The sequence below is a fragment of the Artemia franciscana genome, chromosome 21 (genome assembly GCF_032884065.1).
Source record: "Artemia franciscana chromosome 21, ASM3288406v1, whole genome shotgun sequence".
NCBI lineage: Eukaryota > Metazoa > Arthropoda > Branchiopoda > Anostraca > Artemiidae > Artemia > Artemia franciscana.
Window position 1 is genome coordinate 11,944,346 of NC_088883.1, and position 25,831 is coordinate 11,970,176.

At 35.2% G+C, this 25,831-nt stretch overlaps 2 protein-coding genes and 1 long non-coding RNA gene across 3 annotated transcripts in view; 2 read left to right on the forward strand and 1 right to left on the reverse strand.

The window, feature by feature from the left end:
• The window catches only part of LOC136040781 (uncharacterized), a 30,823-nt gene extending 6,516 nt beyond the window's left edge, over nucleotides 1-24,307 (forward strand). Inside the window, exon 3 of the long non-coding RNA XR_010620882.1 lies at nucleotides 21,251-24,307. This is a non-coding gene — a long non-coding RNA (uncharacterized LOC136040781). The remainder of the gene's footprint in view (nucleotides 1-21,250) is intronic.
• LOC136040686 (protein pelota-like) overlaps nucleotides 1-25,831 on the forward strand; it is a 44,978-nt gene that overhangs the window by 10,184 nt on the left and 8,963 nt on the right. The gene's annotated exons all lie outside the window — the stretch shown is intronic.
• On the reverse strand, nucleotides 1,319-21,636 carry LOC136040780 (venom protease-like). The gene is made up of 3 exons (XM_065725105.1): nucleotides 21,468-21,636; nucleotides 7,987-8,437; nucleotides 1,319-2,076 (listed from the first exon to the last, which is right to left on the reverse strand). The coding sequence occupies exons 1-3, from the start codon at nucleotides 21,568-21,570 to the stop codon at nucleotides 1,845-1,847; spliced, it is 786 nt and encodes a 261-aa protein (XP_065581177.1). The 5' UTR covers nucleotides 21,571-21,636; the 3' UTR covers nucleotides 1,319-1,844.

Sequence of the window (25,831 nt, forward strand, 5' to 3'; positions counted from 1 at the left end):
TGATACTAATCAAAACTGAAAAGACAAAATAAACAGATTGAAGATTGAAAAAAACTGTTTAAGCTGCATGCAAGAATTCAAGCTAACCGATGAAATTTAGTTCTGATAAATTTTCGACTGGAGTCAAAGCTATGTAAAAGTGGATATTTTGGTTTTGTCTATGAAAATAGACATTATTAGCTTCTAATTTACCCTCAACTTTTGTAATCTTGATTAATTATATGGTATTGAGTTCACAATCTGTAGGTGACAACAAAGACAGCTTCATCTTTTCATTTAGATGTTAATTTTTCACCTTGAGCTAAAGTTAGAAACGCAATATGTCATTACATGCTATGTTACATATAAATAAAGCCAATCCTTCAGAGCCTGAAAGCTGATTTTGACTGAATCACCCTAAAGATTTTATGGAAAAGGAGCACTGCATTAAAATTATAAACAAACAACTGCCACTAAGCGGGAGCCGGCGGGTGTACCACTAAGCGGCTGCCGGCAGGTGTATGTGATTGTGGGCAAAGCTAGAAAATAAGTTTGCTCAACATTCCACACATCTTTTAGTCCTCTTAGTTTGAATTTAGAATCTATTGTAGACAATTTAAAATGGCATTTTATTCATAAATAAAATTATTCTAGCCCATATCACGAACATCACAAGATATAAAGTATCACAAATTTATAAAACAAAATACAAATCACAGGGTTTACGCCGAAATAATACAAAACAAAAATGACACAAATAATGCATTTTCGGTGTAAATTTGTCATAACTACTTTGGTTTAAAGCACACAGAGGTATTACCTTAATGCATCACATTTCTTAATTCCCTCTTCCCCATTTTAATTATTACAATTGTTTTGATAGGCAGGAAAGATTGTTATATGACTCACAATTTTTTAAAAATTAATATGAATAGAATCAAAAAAGAAACAAATTACAATAAAAACATTTCAAAGGAACTTCCAGTACTTTACTTTGTTCTCATTGATTCCTTTAGAATCGCTAGCAATTGATGCAAAATAATAATCCCTGCTGCAATTGTCAAACTAAGTGAAACACTTAGATAACTTCGAAGACCACACTGCCTTTCCATGACGAAAGTAAAACAGTTCAAAATAGGGATGATACCTTTTTATTGACAGTGAAATATAAAATTATTTAACTGGATATTTCGAACACATATACAGTGTTCATCATCAGCAGTAAAACCAAAAAAGTTTTTGTAGTTTTACTGCTGATGATGAACACTGTATATGTGTTCGAAATATCCAGTTAAATAATTTTATATTTCACTGTCAATAAAAAGGTATCATCCCTATTTTGAACTGTTTTACTTTCGAAGTGAAACACTGCTTTTTAGTCAACGCATAGCTTTCTCAACTGTATGTTCACTTGTCATTTTAAAGTAGACTTTTAATTTCTAAATTTTTGAAACCAATTCACTGTGAAAAAAACTAGAAAAAATCAACTTTTTTTTTAGAAATTCAAGTTTTACAAAAAGTGGCATTTTCACAGCTCAATATGTAATTTGTATCACGATTCTGCATTTACTAAGAACAAACCATTAAGCTCTTTAATATTAGCTTTAGGCTTCAACTAGAATTGTAATAATCATCTAGAAAACAATAATCAACTGAACAAACATAATAGACAAGATAATGAGTATTTTACAAACTGGTTTACAGTGCATAACATTTATTGGTAGATGTCCTCATTATCAGAAACTTAATTTGCTTTGTTCTGAATACTTGACTTGGAAATTGCTGCTATTTTTTTATCACTCTAAGCGGTTTAGTAAACTATTCATTCTCTCTTTATCATTTTTTTCTTTATCCTTTTTCCGCCATCATCCTTTCTTCATCACAGCTTTTATCCAATCTAAATAAGCACCCGTTCGTTGGAACACGGTAGGAAAACCACGTCTTTCACACTCAACACCGTAAGAAACCACTCCCGCTAAAAAGTACCGGCCCTTTTCTAGGGTCATGAGAGGACCACCAGAATCTCCATGACATACGGCTTTGTGTCCTTTTCCAGCACAAATCACATTATCGTCTATACGGCTGTGGTAGAACAACCTAAGAGAATAATAAATAATTTTTCGGTAACAAGTCAAATTAAAATTGCTGCCCTTCAAAAAAATACACAAAACTTAAATAAAGAAGCTGAAATCTAAATTTGGTACAGCTGAGATCGTAAATATAAAGGAGGTTAAGGATATTTTCCTTTTAAGAACATGTATTGCGATTCCTAGAATCGTATCACAACCCTGAATTCGTCTGCTGGACCATCTTACGAAGCAATCAACAAATAGCTTTTTCTAATGTAGCTCCTTTCTGCAAGGTCTGACTAAATTCGGACCCTTGGTACTCAAACAAAATATGAAAGTAATAAGGGTTAATCGTTTATTTTTGTTAGAAAATGTCCGTGGCTTCTGTGTTTTATTGTACGCGGCCTAATAATATGTTATTTGTTGGTTTTCAAAGGGTACTGGGATTAGTAAACGGCTATCCTGACTTTAGACGCCTTTGGATCCCAAAATCTCTTTGGATCAATATATATATATATATATATATATATATATATATATATATATATATATATATATATATATATATATATCTATATATATATATATATATATATATATATATATATATATATATATATATATATATATATATATATATATATATATACTAGCTGTCGCGCCACCCCAACATCTAGTTGGTGGGGGCGCTTCGCGCCCCCCCCCCCAAGCCCCCCCGCGCGCGTAAGTCGTTACGCGCCATATTAGTTACGCGCCATTGTAGTTGTGTCCCTATGTCCCACCTGTGAATATATATATATATATATATATATATATATATATATATATATATATATATATATATATATATATATATATATATATATATATATATATATATATGTTTTTAACTACGTAAAACTTGCGAATATACAACATTCTTTGCTGTCCCATCGTCTGTGCATATAAATAGATTGTCAGGTTTACCGACTCTTGAACATGCAACTCATAATGGTCCATGGGAAAACAATCCGTATTCAGATCTATACCTCATGATTCTATTGATTGCCCTTGAGCTTTGTTGATGGTGATTGCTAATCGACCATTTCCTTTGTTGCCGTCGTCATTTATATATCCCCCTGTGCCCCCCGGTGTCCCCGTTGTAGTTGTGTCCCTGTGTCCGGGTCGTCATTTATATTCCCTGTGTCCCCGTCGTCATTTGTGTCCCGGTGTCCCAGTCTGTGATTTCTATTTGAGTGTCCCGGGCGTCATTTATATTCGTCAGGATATTGTAGGGCATCGTAGCATCGATGAGTTTAAGCAATTCTTGTCAACTGATTGTTTCGCCTATAAAGAATATTATCTCGAGGTAAGAACTGATCACCGACCACAACGATTGCCACTTTGTTGATAGTTGCGTATCAGGAGGCATCCATTCGATTGCTGTTTTTAAGCAGAAGCACTAAATTATTATTTTTGTGGAAAAGATGATATATATAAATATATATATATATTTTCTTTTTAGTTTTTTTGTAGTTTTTACCTTTTTTAGTTTTTTTCTTCTTTTGTATTAATGCTAAGGCCAAGGTTCAAACCTGGAGCCTCTCGGACCTAGAACCTGAAACATAACGCTTTACCAACTCAGCTACTTCGGCGTGAATACATTCGTTTTGAGCAGCTTCCTCGGGTGTTGCCATTGTAGGTTCTTCAGTCATTTTACAATTAGAAATTTCTCTTTCAACGGTCTTCTTACAATTAAAAATTTGTCTTTGAACGATATTCTTAAATACCTGTGTCCTGGTCGTCATTTATATTGCCTGTGTCCCGGTCGTCATTTGTGTCCCGGTATCCCAGTCTGTAATTTCTCCTTGAGTGTCCCGGTCGTTATTTATATTCCCTCTGTCCCGGTCGTCATTTGTGTCCCGGTCTGTAATTTCTCTTTGAGTGCTTTTTCTTTTTAGTATTTTTTAGTTTTTTACATTTTTTCTTTTTTCAGTTTTCTTTTTCTTCTTTATTTTTCAGCTTCACTATGAAATACATATCGCCGAACCTTTGTTTTTTTTAACTAAAATCTGGTAGGTATTGATGACCTTATTCAAGTCAAAATCCCAAACCCAATCATCATCGCTATCATTTTCAGTTTTGATATGTTTTGACTCTCGCTGTCCAGGTGGATCTTCATCTAACTGCGCGGTTTTGCGTTCTTTAGCCTCAAGCCTGTTTCCTTGCTGTTCTTTTGATTCCTCGGCACGCTTTCTTTTCTGACTTTCTCTATCAGCAGCAAGTTTTTTGGCATAGACTCTTTGAGCATCTTCATCGGCTTTTGCCATTGTAAGTTCATCAGTCATTTTAAACTTAAACATTAATAAATTTCTACGTGAACATATGTCTTAAATATCTTGAATGACGTCACCGTCGTAGCAAAAATGACGACAACTAACTTGATGACATCAGTCAACACAGAAACATGACGTCACCTGACAGACAGACAGACACACAGACAGACAACTTATTTTTATATATATCTATATATATAAAAATAAGTTGTCTGTCTGTCTGTCTGTGGATCAGGTGACGTCATGTTTCTGTGTTGACTGACGTCATGTTTTCGACTGACGAAATTACAGACCGGGACATCGGGACACAAATGACGACCGGGACACCGGCACATAGGAAATATAAATGACGACACTCAAAGAAAGCGACCGGGACACAAGGAATGTTCGATTAGCAATCACCATCAACAAAGCACCGGGACACAAATGACGACCGGGACACAGGGAGCATAAATGACGACCAGGATATAAGTAAAAAATAAATAAAAAAAAACTAAAAAAAAGGTAAAAACTACAAAAAAACTAAAAAGAAAAAAAAACTAAAAACTAATAAAAAAAAACTAAAAAACTAAAAAAAACTAAAAAATAAAAAAAAATAAAAAAGGGAAAAATGAAAAATAAAGGAGAAAAACAAAACTAAAAAACGAATGTATGTACAGACCGGGACACCGGGATGCAAATGACGACCGGGACACAGGGAATATAAATGACGACCGGGACACAGGGACACAACTACAACGGGGACGCCGGGGGGCACAGGGGGATATATAAATGACGAGGGCAATCATTAGAATCATGAGGTATAGATCTGAATACGGATTGTTTTCCCATGGACCATTATATGTTGCATGTTCAAGAGTCGGTAAACCTGACAATCTATTTATATGCACAGACAAAATGACGAGGGCAATCATTAGAATCATGAGTTATAGATCTGAATACAGATTGTTTTCCCATGGACCATTATATGTTGCATGTTAAAGAGTCGGTAAACCTGACAATCTATTTATATGCACAGACAATGGGACAGCAAAGAATGTTGTATATTCGCAAGTTTTACGTAGTTAAAATCATATATATATATATATATATATATATATATATATATATATATATATATATATATATATATATATATATATATATATATATATATATATATATATATATATATATATATATATATATATATATATATATATATATATCACAGGTGGGACATAGGGACACAACTACAATGGCGCATAACTAATATGGCGCGTAACGACTTACGCGCGCGGGGGGGCTTGGGGGGGGGCGCGAAGCGCCCCCACCAACTAGGTGTTGGGGTGGCGCGAAGCGCCACCCCAACAGCTAGTATATATATATATATATATATATATATATATATATATATATATATATATATATGAAGCAAGCTTTTGCTTCAACCTCCGATCTAAAAAGGCCTGACCAGGGTCATGGAGTGCCGACTTTAGTTTGACCGTCTCAGCATTACCACAAACCTTCGAGTTTACCCCTATTTTTTTTCAGGAGGCTAGTTTTTTTTTTATATCTTTAGAGTCCTTAAGTGTTAAGAATCCGATTCGGTAATGAATATAAGGTCTAACTCGTTTATGAAACTGAATTAAATAAAAAAAACACGTTTTTTCCACTGAAAGTAAGGAGCGATATTAAAACTTAAAACGAAGAGAAATTACATATGAAAGGGGCTATTCCCCGCTTCAGTGCCTTGTACGCTAAAGTTTGGCCCTTTCTCACCACTCTACTTTTTAAAACAATAAAAAAAACTTTAGCCTCTTTCATTTACGGAGTAATTTCTGTTCTTTTTAAGTTTTAATGTCGCTAGTTACTTTCAGTTGAAAAACGTTGTTTTTTTCTTTAATTTCTGAACGTTTTTGGATTGATGCATGTTTTGATTCTGGCCCTCCGTACATGAATAAGTGAAACGAAAATTGGTTATTAGTTTTTTTGGCTAAATAGCTTTCTCATAGTTTTGATCGGACGATTTTGAGAAAAAGGTGTGGGGGAATAGGCCTAGATGCCCTCCAATTTTTTCGGCTACTTAAAAAGACAACTAGAACTTTAATTTTTTTACGAACGTTTTTATTAGTAATAAATATACATAATTTACGCATTAACTTACGTAACAAACCTCTATATTCGTGTATTTTATTACGTATATGAAGGAATTCACCCTCTCGTCAATACCTCGCTCTTCACACTAAGGTTTAAATTTCATCTCAATTCTTTAAGAATGACCCGTGAACGACCACAAAGGCCGTCGAATAAATGGTTGAAACTACTAAAAATATTTTAGTTTAAAGAGCCGTGTATTTAGGAGAAGATGAACCCCCTCATATGCATAACAATTTATTTTCGTTTTAGGTTTTAATGCTGCTCCTTACATTTAGTTGAAAAAAAGTTTTTACATTTAGTTTTCATTATTTTTTTTCTAGATAATGCTAAAAAATCCTGCACCCCCTTCATGGAAATTCTCTTCCCCCATGATAAATTCTCCATAGAAAGATCATCCAACGTAAAATTCTCCCCTCGACCCCCCACCGAACCAGAAAAAATCCCCCGAAAACGTCTATACACTTCCCAATAACCATTACTATATGTAAAGAATGGTCAAGATTTGTAACTTGCAGCCCATCCCCCGGGGACTGTTGGCGAGTAAGTCACCCTCAAAGACATATTTATAGGTTTTCGACTATGCTAAACAAAATGGCTATCTCAAAATTTTGATCCGGTGACTTTGGGAAAAACGAGCGTGGGAGGAGGCCTAGGTGCACTAGAACTTTTAATTAACCTCAGAATGGGCCCTTTAGCAACATTTTAGGACCACTGGGTCGATACAATCACCTATGGGGGAAAAACAATAAACACGCACCCGTGATCAGTCTTCTGGCAAAAAATACAGAATTTTACACTTTTGAAAATAGGAGCTCGAAACTTCTACAGTAGGGTTCTCTGATACGCTGAATGTGATGATGGAATTTTTGTTAAGATTCTATGACGTTTAGAAGGTGTTTCCCCTATTTTCCAAAATAATGAAAATTCTCTTAGTGTCGTTCTTTTGATGGGTAAGACTAAATTTGATCAAACTTAAATATTTATAATCTGCATAAAAATTCGATTCTTTTGATTATCTATTAGTATCGAAATTCCGTTTATTAGATTTTTTGTTAGTATTGAGCTGAGTCGCTCCTTACTACAGTTCGTTACAACGTACTGTTTGATTGATCAATGGAAGGCAACATAACTTACTTTTATTAAAAAACATACTCTGTATTTGAAAATTAATAGACAAAATAGCTGTATTTTTCTTAAAAAAAAGTTTTAGCCTTCGATTCCAAAATTATCGCTTGCAATGAATTAGCATCCCCATCATTAGTTGAGGTTTTGGTGAGAAGTGAGCTTCATATGATACGCGGAAAGCAGGTTGGACTAAACCTGTCAAATAGTAAAGACCGTTACAGTTTCAGCTCCCCTTTGCTCCAAATCATATTTTTCGGGTATATTGCTAAGTAAACCCACCTATAACGTCATGCATCCATTTTTGTCCATTGTAGATGGTATTACAAGTGGCACTAGTTGAAAACATAAAATATACTTACTGGCACTCGGATAAACTGACAACCGGAAGTTTAATCTCTTTTAACCTTCCGGTAGCAGGTTCGGTAAATTTAGGTTTCCCGTATCCAACTACTACAGCTGTTCGCCCTCTTAGATCTTCCGTTTTACCGTAGTCGATGTGTGGCAGACATATAGGTCTTATCTTCTCGGTAAATTGTATATCTCTTGGCAAAGTGAGTAATGAAATATCTTTGAAAATGAGTGCTTTGTTATATTCTTTATTTATTGTGATCTTTGATATGGGCAGATCAAGACCGGGTGAGAAGTGATCTGTAACTCCAAACCGAACAGCATAGGGATGAACTTCAGCAACACAATGGGCAGCAGTTAAAATATGTCGTCTAGAGATAAGGGTCCCACCGCACACCATTCGGTTGTGGTACAGTAATATGACCATCCAGGGCCATTCGATGCCACCAAAAACCCTGCTTCCTAAAATGTTGAATGATATTACTTTAACAATTAACGAGTTGTGTTACGAAGTAACACTATTAGCTTTGTGATTTTTCTATGATGTGTATAAACACAAAAAGTAGAATGTTAGGCTACTAAATAGCACAAAAAATGAGGGTTATAGGAGTGCCGTTATTGATGTTAAAAGTAAAGATCACCATCTAGTAGTGTCTAAGGTTAATTTAAAGCTGAAATTTCGGAAGAGTAACTCCCTCCCGGAAAGTTATGATGTTGGTAGACTTCAGGATGAAAATTTGAGAAAAAAATTCCAGGAACAGTTGAGTACTAAACTTGAGGGTTTAAAATTTGACAATGTGGAAGATGGATGGAATAATTTCAGAAAAACAATTTGTGAAGTTGCTGATGGTGTCCTAGGGAAGAGTGCTAAGACAGCAACTAGGAATATTAGTGAAAAAGCTTTAGGTTTAATAGAGAGTAGAAGGGGTTTGTATAAGAATTATCTGAGCGATAGGTCGTATGAAAACAAAAGGAATGTAAAGAAAGTGGAGAAAGCATTAAAATATGAACTAAGGAGATGTGAAATGGAGGCGATGGATAAAATTGCTGAGGATCTGGAAGATGCGGCTAGACGGCATAATAGTAAAATATTATACTGGCATGTTAATAAATTGAAAGGGAGTAGCCGATCCGGACTAGTCCCAGTTAAAGATAGAAATGGGGTCACAATTAGTGATAAGGAAAAAGTTAAAGAAAGATGGGTGGAACATTTTGAGAATGTGCTAAACCGAGATACAGTTGCAGGAAAAGATATAGATGAAAATGAAAAAGTTTGTGATACCTTGGATGTGAAGGAAGATTTGTTTAGTGAGGAAGAATTAGCGACAGTACTAGAAGGATTAAAAAATAATAAGGCCCCAGGTGCTGATAGTATGATTAATGAGTTCCTTAAATATGGTGGCTCTGAGGTTAGGAATAAGCTACTGAAGATTATGAACATGATTTTTGAAAAAGGGGAAGTACCCAATGATTTTAGGAAAACCTTAATTAAACCACTGTATAAGAAAGGTGACAAGAGTGAATGTCGGAATTATCGAGGCATTAGTCTGGTCTCTGTAGGTAGCAAATTACTGAGTAATATGATACTTTTTAGACTGAGACATGCTGTAGACAAAGTTTTAAGGGAAGAACAATGCGGTTTTAGAAAAGGTAGAGGATGTGTCGACCATGTTTTCACTCTTAGGTTAATAATTGAGAAGTCCCTTCGTTGTCAAACACCTTTGGTCCTTAGTTTTATCGATTATGAGCAAGCTTTCGATTCTGTTGATAGAACAGCGTTAACAAAGGTCTTATCGTTATATGGTATACCAGAAAAATACATTAAAGTGATTTGCGCTATGTACGAGAATAATACTGCTGCGGTTAAGGTAGGAAATGAGGTTAGCAACTGGTTTTGTATTAAATCAGGAGTTAAGCAGGGTTGTGTTCTATCCCCCTTTATATGGATCATTTTGATGGACTTCGTCTTAAGGAGCACAGGAAAGGCAATTGGAGACCATGGAATCAAATGGGGAGGAAGAACGCTCCTGGACTTAGATTATGCTGATGATTTAAGCATATTAGATGAAAGTGTGAGCAAAATGAATGAATTTTTAGAGGTTTTACGAGTTCAGGGTGCTAAAATATAGGCTTGAAAATTAATGTTAAGAAGACTAAGTCACTAAGGTTAGGAATAAGTGAAGATGAACAGGTGACCTTAGGTAACGAAAAGATTGATCAGGTTGGGAGCTTCAGTTACCTTTGTAGTATTATTAGTAAAGATGGTGGGAGCAGTGAAGATGTTAAAAGTAGAATAGCTAAAGCTCAGGGTGTTTTTTCACAGTTAAAAAAAGTTTGGAAGAATAGAAAGATAAGCCTACAAACCAAGATTAGAATATTGGAAGCTACAGTGATGACAGTGGTCAAATATGGCTCTGAAGCATGGACACTCCGAAAAGCAGATGAAAATTTACTAGATGTTTTCCAGAGAAATTGCCTACGGATTGTTCTGGGTACCCGGCTGACTGACCGTATTTCAAACAGTAGGTTGTACGAAAAGTGTGGTTCAATCCCGCTTTATGGGGCTATAATGAAAGAAAGGTTGAGATGGCTAGGCCACGTTCTACGGATGAAGGATGACAGATTACCGAAGATTGTCCTTTTTGGCCAACCGTCTGGGGCTACACGGAAAGCAGGTCGTCCTTGTCTGGGTTGGGAGGATGTCATAAATAAGGATTTAAAGGGAATGGGAACTTCCTGGGAGGGTGTAAAGAGGGAGGCTTTAAATAGATTAGGTTGGAGGAGGAGCGTGCGTAGCTGTGTTGGCCTCAGGCGGCTTGGTGCTGCGGTGAGTTAGTAGTAGTAGTAGTAGTAGTAGGCTATGGTTCCGTACTAAAAAAAATACTAACTACTACGACTTCAATTTTTGTAGAGCATTATTACCCTTCTAGCTCTGAGACATAAAAATTTTGGTATCTATCCTAAATTTCTACGAAAAATTTTAAGACATTATTTGGAGAATCTTAAAAAAAAATTGCTCATAATTTTTGTTTTTTTTTAATTGAATTTTAAAACTTTTGTGTATGCATGTAAGGGCTGGTCCCATAGACTGAAAACACGTGTTTACGATAGGCTTCGTATAAAGTGGGGGTGGTAGCTATGGAGGATGGGTCTGAGGTCTTTTAACTTGCAGATGCACGAGAAGGGGTTGTCATGTATTAAACCAAGCTTGATTGGAAATTAAATTTGTGGCTTTAGACTGTTTTGGCACAATTTAACCTTCCTTAGCAAATTGAAGCAAAATTCAAAAGTTCCATGTCATTTGATTTTCTGACCTCCTCCCAGTGTCAATTTTTATCACTAATCTAGAAATGTTGCACTTTGTTTGAAAAAAAGGAAGAAATATTTTTATATGGTTTATTAGAGGAAGAAGATGGAGCCTTGTTCCTCTAAAACTCTCTATGACCCCTTAAAGTGAGCCTAATATAAAGGTGATTATCTTGCTTTAGTTTTTAACCAGAACCAAAGAAGGATGTTTAATCTGTGTAACTGAAGAACCATAGTAAGCCCGTTGCCCCTGCAGAAGGTTTCCAGCATACCCAGATTTTTGGGCGAAAGATAAGTATGTAATACTTCACTTAAATAAAAAATTGCACGGATTTCCAATCTGCATGACTGAAGGCACAAAGAGGGGTTATAAACTTTCTAAAAACCCACCCTACCCTCTACCAGCTTTGAGTAGAAGGTTAGCCATGTTACACCTTGTTTGTAGTGGAATCACACATTTTGTACTATTTGTGCTTATGGAGGTACAAACTTAGCCCTTTGACCTTACCCAGCCCTCTCAGTCTTTCCTACACCAACTTCTTATCAGAATGGTAGGAAGGCTGCCTTTCTTTCTATATGTTGCACCAGGTTTGAATAGAAAACGTGTAATGACTTAAAATCTGTATGATTTCATGCACAAGACAGCCATATGAACGCTCGAACTCATCTCCCCTCCCGTTCACCTTAATAGCTTTTTATTTGTATGATTGGAGGAGCAAAGTTGTCATTGGACTCTACAAAACGAACCACCATTGTCGACTTTTCAGTAGAGAAATTTGCAGTGATTCTTTTTTCTATCTATAAGGGATTTTGTAAAACTCCTGTCTCTGTCCCCTGTTAGGCTAAGATCGGCTCAAAAGTCATGGGACAAGTACCAAGAGCCAAGGGGACAGAGAAGACTAATTTTTAGGCACATTCACCTCTGCTGACTGCCACTTGCCTTTTATACTAAAGTGGCATTTACTTGAAATTTGGGTGGAGGCTGCATACAGCCATGGAGACCGTTAATAAAGAAGCTTTAGAGCGTTGAACTTTCCAGCCCAGGCACTAGTAGGGTTAATTTTCATATTTCGGGGGTTTATCCTCTACCATAATTACTACCATTTAGGGTATTAAAGTAAACTTTCCAGATTTGTTGAGGGGGGTGTTGAACATAGTCAAAACACATTACGCACATGCTGCTTGTGAAAAGAATGTATCATCAATATCTTGAGAACACCCGAGGGTATTAAGTTGACATTTTTTGTATATCTTGAGGGCGGTAATGAACAGTTAACAGAGGGGAAACAGACTTCCTATTCTTTTTAGACTTCATCTCAACACTATTCGAAATCCCGAAATAGCCATTTTGTTCAAAACATAAGGGTCTTTATAACTTTTCCATTATTTTACATCTAGAATTTATCATTTGGAGAGGGGAACGTGTGAACCTGGGCCTGTCCACAAAGTTTAAGGTATTAAGGTAAAACAAATTCAGGGCATGATGAGGGGGTATTGGAAAGTGACTGGAGGTCAAACCACCCCCCTCATACTTTTTAGATTCTCTCCTCCCCCCTAAAGGTTGATCAAGATTTAAGGTAGTATTTTTTTCAGACCAGTCTTATGCCATTTAATATGGTTTGCATATAAGATATATCACTGAGAAATTGGGGAGTATTTGATACTTGGTAGGTCCGAAAAAGCTAAGAATATCAAACAGTTAGTGGTAAGGAGCTGAAAGTAAGAAGCGGGTCGGCTCAATAGTACCCAAAACTCTAAAAACGGGATTTTAATATCAGTAGATGCATAAAAACAATCATCTTACTGTGCTGATTCCAAATATACAAGATTCATCAAGTTTAGTGCCACCCATCAAAAGTTACGAACTTGAGAAAATTTGCCTGATTTTTGGAATAGGGAAGAAACACTCCCTACAATTAAAGGAATCTTAATGGAAATCATACCATCAGATTCGGCGTACCAGAGAACCCTACTATTGAAGCTTCAAGCTCCTATCTGTAAAAACGTGGAATGTTGCTATTTTTGCCAGAAGACAGATCACGGATGCATGCTTATTTGCTGTTGTTTTTTTTCATTTTTTCACATGGATGAATGTGTTGAAAAAATGGTCCTATAATATCGGGAGAGGGGTGCATTCTGACGGAAATTAAAGCTCTAGTGCCCGTTCTTAAGTGACCATAAGGATTGAAGGGCAACTGGGGCCCCTCCCACGCCCATTTCCCCCCAAAATTATCTAAGCAAAATTTCGAGATAGCGATTATGTTCAGTATAGTTGAAAGACCAAGCAGTTAATATCCTTAGTTGTGAGATATCCCCCACAATCCGTGGGGAGAGGCCTGTAAGTTATGAAATTCGCCCATTGCTTACCTACAGTATTTGTTATTGGGAAGCATATAAACATTTTTTTGGGGGGCTTGTGGTTGGGGTGGATTTCCATAGGGAGAATTTTCCGTGGTGAGGTATATTTCTGGGAGCTGAATATTACAGGGAAAATGTTACAATAGGGGATTTGACAGAATTACTATAGAAAATTCCTTTTAATTGTCTTACATTCTCTTTGACAAATTTTGTATATGGAGATGTTCCGGGGGAACTATCCAGGGGCTTTTTTCCACATGTTTTGGTTTCTGAGAAATAATTTACACAGAAGGGGGTATTTCTGGAGTGATCGAGAAACTGATTAGAAATTCAAGTCTTTTAAAATGAAAGAACGCCGATGGGAATTTGTTAGGCTGAACTGCCAGCAAGCAATTTTACAGGGAGGAGGGATTCTTAGCAAGGATGTAATTATCTGGAAAGAATTTGACGGAGGGGGGTACACTTTACATTGGATGAAAATTCCAAGAAGGCGTTTTATGTGAGGGGGAGGGGTGTATTTCATGGAGTGTGAGCCAGATTTACCGGGATTTTTTTTTTTAAAAACGAACAGAAATCATTCCATATATGATAAATTCTAAAATGATAAATTCTAGATATAAAATAATGGAAAAGTTATAAAGTTTACGACCCTTATGTTTTGAACAAAATGGCTATTTCGGGATTTCGAATAGTGTTGAGATGAAGTCTAAAAAGAATTGGAAGTCTGTTTCCCCTCTGTTAACTTTTCATTACCGCCCTCAAGATATACAAAAAATGTCAACTTAATACCCTCGGGTGTTCTCAAGATATTGATGATACATTCTTTTCACAAGCAGCATGTGCGTAATGTGTTTTGACTATGTTCAACACCCCCCTCAACAAATCTGGAAAGTTTACTTTAATCCCCTGAATGGTAGTAATTATGGTAGAGGATAAACCCCCGAAATATGAAAATTAACCCTGCTAGTGCCTGGGCTGGAAAGTTCAGCGCTCTAAAGCTTCTTTATTAACGGTCTCCATGGCTGTATGCAGCCTCCACCCAAATTTCAAGTAAATGCCACTTTAGTATAAAAGGCAAGTGGCAGTCAGAAGAGGTGAATGTGCCTAAAAATTAGTCTTCTCTGTCCCCTTGGCTCTTAGTACTTGTCCCATGACTTTTGAGCCGATCTTAGCCTAACAGGGGACAGAGACAGGAGTTTTACAAAATCCTTTATAGATAGAAAAAAGAATCACTGCAAATTTCTCTACTGAAAAGTCGACAATGGTGGTTCGTTTTGTAGAGTCCAATGACAACTTTGCTCCTCCAATCATACAAATAAAAAGCTATTAAGGTGAACGGGAGGGGAGATGAGTTCGAGCGTTCATATGGCTGTCTTGTGCATGAAATCATACAGATTTTAAGTTATTACACGTTTTCTATTCAAACCTGGTGCAACATATAGAAAGAAAGGCAGCCTTCCTACCATTCTGATAAGAAGTTGGTGTAGAAAAGACTGAGAGGGCTGGGTAAGGTCAAAGGGCTAAGTTTGTACCTCCATAAGCACAAATAGTACAAAATGTGTGATTCCACTACAAACAAGGTGTAACATGGCTAACCTTCAAAAACGAATGTATATACAGACCGGGACACCGGGATACAAATGACGACCGGGACACAGGGAATATAAATGACGACCGGACACAGGGACACAACTACAACGGGGACGCCGGGGGGCACAGGGGGATATATAAATGACGACGGGGACACAGGGAATGTTCGATTAGCAATCACCATCAACGAAGCTCAAGGGCAATCATTAGAATCATGAGGTATAACTAAAAAAAAACTAAAAAAAAGGTAAAAAACTAAAAACTAAAAAAAGACCAATTCAAAAACGAATGTATATACAGACCGGGACACCGGGTCACAAATGACGACCGGGACACCGGGACACAAGGAATATAAATGACGCCCGGGACACTCAAAGAGAAATCACAGACTGGGACACCGGGACACAAATGACGACCGGGACACAGGGAATATAAATGACGACCGGGACACAGGGACACAACTACAACGGGGACGCCGGGGGGCACAGGGGGATATATAAATGACGACGGCAACAAAGGGAATGGTCGATTAGCAATCACCATCAACAAAGCTCAAGGGCAATCATTAGAATCATGAGGTATAGATCTGAATACGGATTGTTTTCCCATGGACCATTATATGTTGCATGTTCAAGAGTTGGTAAACCTGACAATCTATTTATATGCACAGACAATGGGACAGCAAAGAATGTTGTATATTCGCATGTTTTACGTAGTTAAAAACATATATATATATATATATATATATATATATATATATATATATATATATATATATATATATATATATATATATATATATATATATATATATATATATATATATAAATATATATATATATATATATATAGATATATATATATATATATATATATATATATATATATATATATATATATATATATATATCTATATTCACAGGTGGGACATAGGGACACAACTACAATGGCGCGTAACTAATATGGCGCGTAACGACTTACGCGCGCGGGGGGCTTGGGGGGGGGGGCGAAGCCTCCCCACCAACTAGGTGTTGGGGTGGCGCGAAGCGCCACCTTAACAGCTGGTAGGGAATATAAATGACGACCGGGACACTCAAAGAGAAAGCGACCGGGACACAAAGAATGTTCGATTAGCAATCACCATCAACAAAGCACCGGGACACAAATGACGACCGGGACACAGGGAATATAAATGACGGGAATATAAATGACGACCGGGACACTCAAAGAGAAAGCGACAGAATGTTGTATATTCGCGAGTTTTACGTAGTTAAAAACACACACACACACATATATATATATATATATATATATATATATATATATATATATATATATATATATATATATATATATATATATATATATATATATATATATATATATATATTTATATATATATATATTTATATTCACAGGTGGGACACAGGGTCACAACAACAATGGCGCGCAACTAATATGGCGCGTAACGACTTACGCGCGCGGGGGGCTTGGGGGGCGCGAAGTGCCACCCCAACAACTAGTATATATATATATATATATATATATATATATATATATATATATATATATATATATATATATATATATATATATATATAGATATATATATATATATATATATATATATATATATATATGTATATATATATATATATATATATATATATATATATATATATATATATATATATATATTAATTTGAATATTACTTGAAAATTTAATATATAAAGCGGACCCAAAAAATTTCAATCGGGCCCCGCAACTAGTCGATCCGGCCCTGAGAGCGGTGTGGGCACAATGTATTATTACTTGTTTTTGTTTTTGTAGACCAGGGCAATTCGTATAGAATGAGTTGTCGCAGGAAGGAAAGTGGCTCATTTGACAGGAAAATAAAGCTCTGGTGTCCTTGAAAATAAAGTCCTGATTTATTTAGACTAATTTTGTGGCCAGTTATCGGTATTATTTATTTTCAAACCGCAAATTTCATATTCCATTTTTGTTCGCCTTTACCTCAGAAAATTTTTTCCACGCCTTTTGCTTTAGCAGTTTAGATGCAAAAATAACTAGTTTTCTAATCACATTTATCTGTACTTTATTTTCATCATTCAGCCCCTTAAACATTTCAAATGACATTAAATTAGAATTAGCGCCTTTGTAAAATTAAGTTTGTCTTTGTTACTGGACCTTTTACTTTTGGCTTGGCTTGTCTTTTGTCATTATGAAAAACATAAAAACGAACCCTTTTTTTTTAAACAGAGGTTGATGAAGTATCAGGTACTTGGCTAACGTCCTTATAAATTCTAATGTCGTTATTTATAATGATTTTATTGCTTGGAAACTTTTATAAAATGCTGAACGTCAACTTTTTTCCGGCTTGTCTTTTGTCATCATGAAATGCATATCGCTGAAACTTTTTTTTTTAGCAAAGGCATAGTAAGCATTGATGACCTTATCCATGTTAAAATTCCAAACCCAAATAACTGTCATTTTTCAATTTTGACACGTTTTGACTCTGCAGTCAAAACGTGAAAAAACAAAAATTTAAATTATAATTTATAACACTTTAAATTTTTGTTTTTTGGGTCTTATCTCATTTGATAGTCTATGTTGTTGATTTTCACCATAGTGAATGTAATTCGTTCGTGCTGTTCTCTTGGTCTTATCACGTTTGACAGTTCAGTTGGTTCCAAGGAATCTTTTTTTTTAATTCTCATTGCTATCATTTACAATTTTGACACGTTTTGATTCTTTTGATTCTTGCTTTCGCTTATCTTCTGATCCCATTTTTATTTATTCTTCAATTTGGATTTTCTTTACTTTAGACACTTAGCAAATGCCCCTTTGCGTTAGCTGCCCTTACTGGGTCTAATCTAATCTTTTACATTATGGGCCAGGATGTAGATTTGTTAATTGCTCAGGTGAGACAAAAACTTCTTTTTCTTCCAACGAATTGTTATTTATAATACTTGTAAAGTTTTGTTTTTGGGACTTGTCTCATTTAATGGTCCACGTAGTTGATTTTCACCAATTGCGAATTTGATGCCAATACCTTTGGCCTTAGTTGCCCTTATTGGTCTAGTATTACATGGATGGGCCAGATTTATTGTTTTTTTGTTGATTTGTTTATTGTTCATGTGCTGGGACAAAAATTCTTTATCTTCAGACGAATTATTATTTATAACACTTTAAAATTTTCGTTTTTCGGTTCTTCCTTTTGATAACTTGAAAATTTTTGTTTTTCGGGTCTAACTTTTGATAAGTTTTTCATAGTGATATGTCTTTCATACTGGAGCTTTTCAAAGATACTTGAATATTGAAGCAAGTTTTTTTAAGGTTTTTGAATTGTTGTAATCCCTTGTCAAAATATATGCAAATATTTTTTGCAATTACCAGTTTTTTACTCTTTATACATTTAATGTAAACTTTTCCGTGCATGAAAATTTTCATTTTATCCACATAAGCACGAGCAGACAATTTGAGACAATTTGCTGTATAATGAAATATTTTCATATTGTGGTCTTTTCAAAGATATTTGAACATTAAATTAAGTCTGATTTCTAACAACGATATCTACTAAGCTTCAAACTTCTGGTTTTCTTTTTTAAGGTTTTTGAACTGCTGTAATCCCTTGTTAAAATATATACAAATATTTTTGCAACAACCAGTTTTTGTTTTTCACGCAATTTAATGTCTTTTCGTACTGGTCTTTTCAAAGATAATTGATTATTAAAGCAAATCCAATTTCTAACAACGATTTCTACAAAGCCTTAAACTTTTGGGTTTTTTGAAGGCTTTGAAGTATTGTAGGTATTTTTGAATTGCCGATAATTTTGCATTTGCTATTTTTTTTTTTACTTTTGAAGCAATTTAATATAAAGTCCTCTATACATAAGAATCTACAATTTTTCCAGTGTGGCAACGTCATTGCCATACTGATGTATATAAAAATGACTTCACTCACAGGATTTTGTTCCTAAAATTAAGGTTTCTAACGAATTTTTTCAAACTTCTGACTTATCTAGATCAGTTTTTAGATCAGAATATGCCAGGATGCCAATTTTCCCAAAAATTATGGAGCCGTTTTCGAAAAAATACAAATATGCATACATTCTTACATACACAATTATTGCTTGATTATAAAGATAGTATATATAATACACCAAAGCTTTTCGGCGTAAATAAACTCGAATAATGAGCGAAGCGAGCAATAAACATACGCCGAAAAAAGCAAAAAAAAAACGCACAAAAAGAGGTGTCGGTTTCAAAGACTAAGAGAAAACAAAAAAAAAGAATCCTGGAAGGAAAAAAAATAGAAAAAATACGCGAAACAACACGAAAATAATTATAATGCCATTCTTGCTGTCATGGCTCCAGGACAAAAAAAAAAAAAAAAAAAAAAAAAAAGATGAGAAAACTAGTGGTAGCCCATATCTTTTAATGACAATTCCGTTTGATTTTCAGCTAAACCATAGATTTTCGAATTTACAATCTTTAAACCCTACAAAATCTGTAAAAAACAATTTTTAAAATTGAATTAAGAGAGAGAAAAAATAGAAACCTTTTCTGCAATGTAAAAAAGGGATTTATTTGTGCTTAAGCGATATAAACTTTGAAGATGTGAATTTGTGCGCAAGACTACGCATCTGATTTTTTTTTTTTTTTTTTTTGCTTGTAAAAACGAGATCGTACCAAAATCGTTGAATGAGGGAGGGGGAAATTCGAAATTCGAAACCTTCTTATTTTTGTGTGTGTATATATAATAAAAACTACACAGAGGGTGTAAAACAGCTGGGTTCAGAAAAAAATATTTGTTTTGTTGGGTTTTGTGGAAAAAGGAAAAAAACAGAGATACGAAAGGTAAACTGTAGAACATTTGATAGCTCGTTTACACGGACGAGAATTCCCGTCGCGGACAAAGGAATTCTGGTCCACTTGAAAGGATTCCGTTCGTGAATCCGGGTAGAAAAAAAGTCTAGCGACCAGCAAGGATTCCTTTCACCGAGACCGTTTTTGACCAATTCTGCTTGATGTGTAGGCAAGAAGAACGAGAATATTTACAGTTTTGTTGAAATTGAGCAGCAAAATAGTGTCTAAACAATAAACTTACCTATTTTTTCAAGGATATAGACATAAAACTGAGGATGCTTTTTGCACAGAATGGTAATTATGTAAGCCTGGAGTTCTATTTACGGAGATTTTACATGAATTTAATTTTTATTTTCAGACATTTGAATTTACCGCTCAAAAAATAGACAAAATTTTCAAATTTTCTGCCAAAAGGACAAGAATCTTTTCCCACTTTTCCCTCTGTGTGTAAACATAAATCCTGTCTCCGAGACAGGATTCCCGTCAAGTTTTCCTCTCCGTGTAAACGCGCTATGAAACAGCCTGTCAAAATGCAAATTATTGAGTAAAGTAATAAGCTGGACGCACAGCTTTTGCATTCTTTGGGCACTTTCCTCGCGTAAGACTAAGTTAATGAAATTAAGGTCCAACCTTTTCAACGAATTCTAATTTAGAGTGGTAACCAACAACAAACAATGAAGCCAGCAACCTCCCCATTATCCTTAACAGGAACATATTATTTTTAATGTATGTTTGCCTAACAGTTTGTTTAGCCTACGATTAAATGAAATGGTGCCCTAATATTTAATTCTTTGCCCAATATTTTCGTCTGGTTTCAAGTAGCAAATATTTTGGTATATTTTATATGCTGTTAAGCTCCGTTCAGGCTTACGCATTAAAAAATAAAAAAAAATAAAATGTACGTGTATAATCCTTATTCTCCATGCCCGTTCCTAGTTGAGATATTTGTACAGCAAATGTTTTCAATTATCACAGGAAGTTTAAAGTTGTTATGGCCTGCATAACTGCTATTTTGCTACATCAGCAGAGTCAGTACTCTCTCTTTATTATAATGTCAATAAAAAAAATACTCAAAATTCCATTGATTTTCCATTTCATTAGCTCATTTTTGGCAAAATAAAATATTAAACTTTTCTTCTTTTCATTCTTAGATACACACATGACGCGGAAGTCGGCTGCCTTTTGGCTTGGAATAGTCCACGTACAGTTTTTAGCACAGAAAATGGGACTCACTTCTGTTAATTTTTAGCACACTCAGAGAAGTATGTACAAATTTCATCACGGATTTTCGTGTACAAGGAGCATAATTTGGTGAATAATACGCCTTATTCACTAGCATGAACGGTCCCTTAGTGTAAACATACTCACCAGAAATACCGCAAACGGTTAACTCCCTGTCTAGCTCAAAAAGCGGAAAATTATCTGCATAAATAAATTGTATTAAAATAGCTAGTGCTATAACTATCTCCATGTTTCATCACATCTGAGCTTAATTATGCCTTTTAAACTCGTTATGCTCTTTGATGCTTGTTTATAGGAAGATGTTTACGAACTATTTGGGTATTTGGTCTTCAGAGAATAAGATTACGGATTTTTGATGTTTGACCTTAAGCTTCAAATTTGCATTAATTATCAATGCCAGGGGGTTGTAGCCTATATAGGTGCTGCACAGGAGAGGGGGGTGGGTTAAATACGTTGTAAAATAGCTTACATTATTGATTTTATTATTGTCTCATACAATCAGAACTAAAGACATAGAAGCGGGCAAATTTTCCCCTCGCCGCGCCCTCACTCTTTTTCTGAATAGTAAAATCAATTTTCAATGGCACTCTTTGTAACGTCTTGGAAAATTCTTCCTGAATCAAAATGTTATCAGTAACATTTTCAAGGTTTTCTCATTTTGAGAAAAGGACTGGGATCCCATGGCAAAAATAGAGGCAATTTAAAAGGCGTTTTTTCTTTTTAAATCTTAGGAGAGACGTAGGCCTATTCTACTTTGTAAACGTAATATTTTACGTATATTCTGGTCAAAACCGTAACGGCCGCAGAATATTGTATATCATATTAAACCTTGTTTTAAACATAAATACGAGATCTACTGCTCTTTAAATGCGTTGAAAGCAATCCCAGGATAGCAAGGCTCCCTCTTCGCCTTTTTTTGTCATAAACAAGATATGAGATTGAAAAAAAAATATTCCTATGAGAAAAATTAAATTAAAAAAAAATCCATGCTTGTTAAGTTAAACTTCTTCAAATACTTGGATACATAATTAAAAGCAAATACGAATTAAATTAAAAATAACGAGTTTTTTGTTATGAAAGTTAGGACTGACATTGAATCTTAAAAAGAATAGAAACTATATGGAATATGGGATGGAAGAGGGGAAAGGCCCGGATCGAATAGGTGTGATACGTGATTTATTTATTTTTTGCAGGGCCCTCTCATTACATTAAATATTAAAATAGAATTCATATTCAGTATTTGTTTTGATTTCGAGCAATTTATTTTTCAGTTTGATGGTTATGCTGGACCCTTTCAAATGCAAAGACCGATTAGGCCCAATCATTGCAATCGTCCATTATTTGGCCCTAGGCATAACTACAATAGTTTTAAAATAGTAATAGCGCTAGTTGTTAATTTGGTTTACGATTTATTTTATGATTTGTAAGTTTTGTGAATTGTTTTATAATTTGGTAAGTTCTTAAATTTTAAATTATTACCTATTTTGACGATTAGTATAACTAATAGTCCCAGGGGGAACAAACTCCATTCTTGAACTTCAGGTTTGAGACTATGCTTTCTTTCCAACTGAAAAGAAATAGTAATGATAATAATAATTAAAAAAAAAACAATTCTAAAGTTTTTGAGCGTCGAACCAAAAAGCAATTTAAGCCAAGTACTGTATATAGTTTGCCAGGGATGACATAAACAGCACCACTAGATGACCTCATTAGCAGACTGGGTTATCCTGGCAGGTGATAAGGAAAAAAAGATAATGCTCCTCCAGAGCCATTGATGGTGTATAGGCATCAAATTGACGTTTTTGTTGCTGGTTCATCTATTTACAGGGACAAGAAACAGGTTTATATCCAATCCCAACGGCAGTGGGAATCAAACTCTGTGTCCCGTATGGCTAAGCAGAGCATCAATCCGTTGTGCTACCACAGGGTTGTAAAACGTTGCGATTTAAACATGTTGATGGCGTCTTTTCTGTGCTTATTAACACAGTATCGTATCTAAAAAACTAGATGGTTCGAAAAATTTGAAAAGAAGCTGTTTTCGGTATTTGGTTTATTTTTGAAAATGACGCTAAAATTCTGGTGTTGTGTATGGATGTTAAACTTCAGAGACTTCGATCATAACAAAGGAAAGAACAAAAAACGGAACTGAAATCTAAATACCGAACTCCAGACAAATAATACAGACAAATTTATTACAGAACTCCTGTTAAATAGAAAGTCATAAGATGGCTTTAAAACTAAAGAATCAAATAATTTAAACTGCGATGCCTATTTCCCTTAAGAAAGCCTTCATATTAGGGGGTTTGCCTAAGAAATTGCGGATCATCTCATCGGCATCAACGCTACCACTAGCCTCAAGGATTTTACGCCTACATTCCATTCCCATTCCAGGATTCATGACCTCTTCCTTCTTCCTCGGCGAACTTGGATTGAAACATGTCTGGACTCAACACTTTAGACTACTGAAAAAAAAAATTAACGCAAATCAAGTTGTTAGGAAATAATGAAGAAATTGAAAATAAACTTAATATTTAAAAAAATGCGTATCACTATTCGGCAATATGGCACTACTGTTTTGGTTTAACCCAGATTGAAAGCTAATTCTGGATTTCCGTCGGCAAATTCAACATATAAATAGAAAGAAAAAAGGTATAATATTTAAACAAAGGAGTAGACATTAGAAAAATAAAGAATAAAAAACACACACTTTAAATAATAAAAATCCGAATATTTTGACTTCGCGTCTGGGAGCCTTCATCAATTGGAAAAAATTGAATTAAGCTAAATTAAATACAAAGAAAAACAAATAAATAATACTCACATCGTAATAAATTACAAATATCACTGAACCATCCACCACAAATAGCATGAATACGCAACGCAGAAATAAATACTGATTGTCTTTGGTACAATTTAAATTTGGTAGTGAAATTTAGCAAAAAATTAAATGATGTTTTTCTTTTCAAAAATTTACAAATGCCTCAAATATATATATATATATACTAGCTGTTGAGGTGGCGCTTCGCGACACCCCAACACCTAGTTGGTGGGGGCGCTTCGCGCCCCCCCAAGCCCCCGCCCGCGTAAGTCGTTACGTGCCATATTAGTTACGCGCCATTGTAGTTGTGTCCCTATGTCCCACCTGTGAATATATATATATATATATATATATATATATATATATATATATATATATATATATATATATCTATGTATATATATATATATATATATATATATATATATATATATATATATATATATATATATATATGTTTTTAACTACGTAAAACTTACGTAAACCTACGTAAAACTACGCGAATATACAACATTCTTTGCTGTCCCATTGTCTGTGCATATAAATAGATTGTCAGGTTTGCCGACTCTTGAACATGCAACATATTATGGTCCATGGGAAAACGATCCGTATTCAGATCTATACCTCATGATTCTAATGATTGCCCTTGAGCTTTGTTGATGGTGATTGCTAATCGACGATTCCCTGTGTCGCCGTCGTCATTTATATATCCCCCTGTGCCCCCCGGCGCAAATACTGATTGTCTTTGGTACAATTTAAATTTGGTAGTGAAATTTAGCAAAAAATTAAATGATGTTTTTCTTTTCAAAAATTTACAAATGCCTCAAATATATATATATACTAGCTGTTGAGGTGGCGCTTCGCGACACCCCAACACCTAGTTGGTGGGGGCGCTTCGCGCCCCCCCAAGCCCCCGCCCGCGTAAGTCGTTACGTGCCATATTAGTTACGCGCCATTGTAGTTGTGTCCCTATGTCCCACCTGTGAATATATTATATATATATATGTATGTATATATATATATATATATATATATATATATATATATATATATATATATATATATATATATATATATATATATATATATATATATATATATATATGTTTTTAACTACGTAAAACTTGCGAATATACAACATTCTTTGCTGTCCCATTGTCTGTGCATATAAATAGATTGTCAGGTTTGCCGACTCTTGAACATGCAACATATTATGGTCCATGGGAAAACGATCCGTATTCAGATCTATACCTCATGATTCTAATGATTGCCCTTGAGCTTTGTTGATGGTGATTGCTAATCGACGATTCCCTGTGTCGCCGTCGTCATTTATATATCCCCCTGTGCCCCCCGGCGTCCCCGTTGTAGTTGCGTCCCTGTGTCCCGGTCGTCATTTATATTCCCTGTGTCCCGGTCGTCATTTGTGTCCCGGTGTCCCAGTCTGTGATTTCTCTTTGAGGGTCCCGGGCGTCATTTATATTCCTTGTGTCCCGGTGTCCCGGTCGTCATTTGTGTCCTGGTGTCCCGGTCTGTATATACATTCGTTTTTGAATTGGTCTTTTTTTAGGTTTTAGTTTTTTACCTTTTTTTAGTTTTTTAGTTATACTTCATGATTTTAATGATTGCCCTTGAGCTTTGTTGATGGTGATTGCTAATCGAACATTCCCTGTGT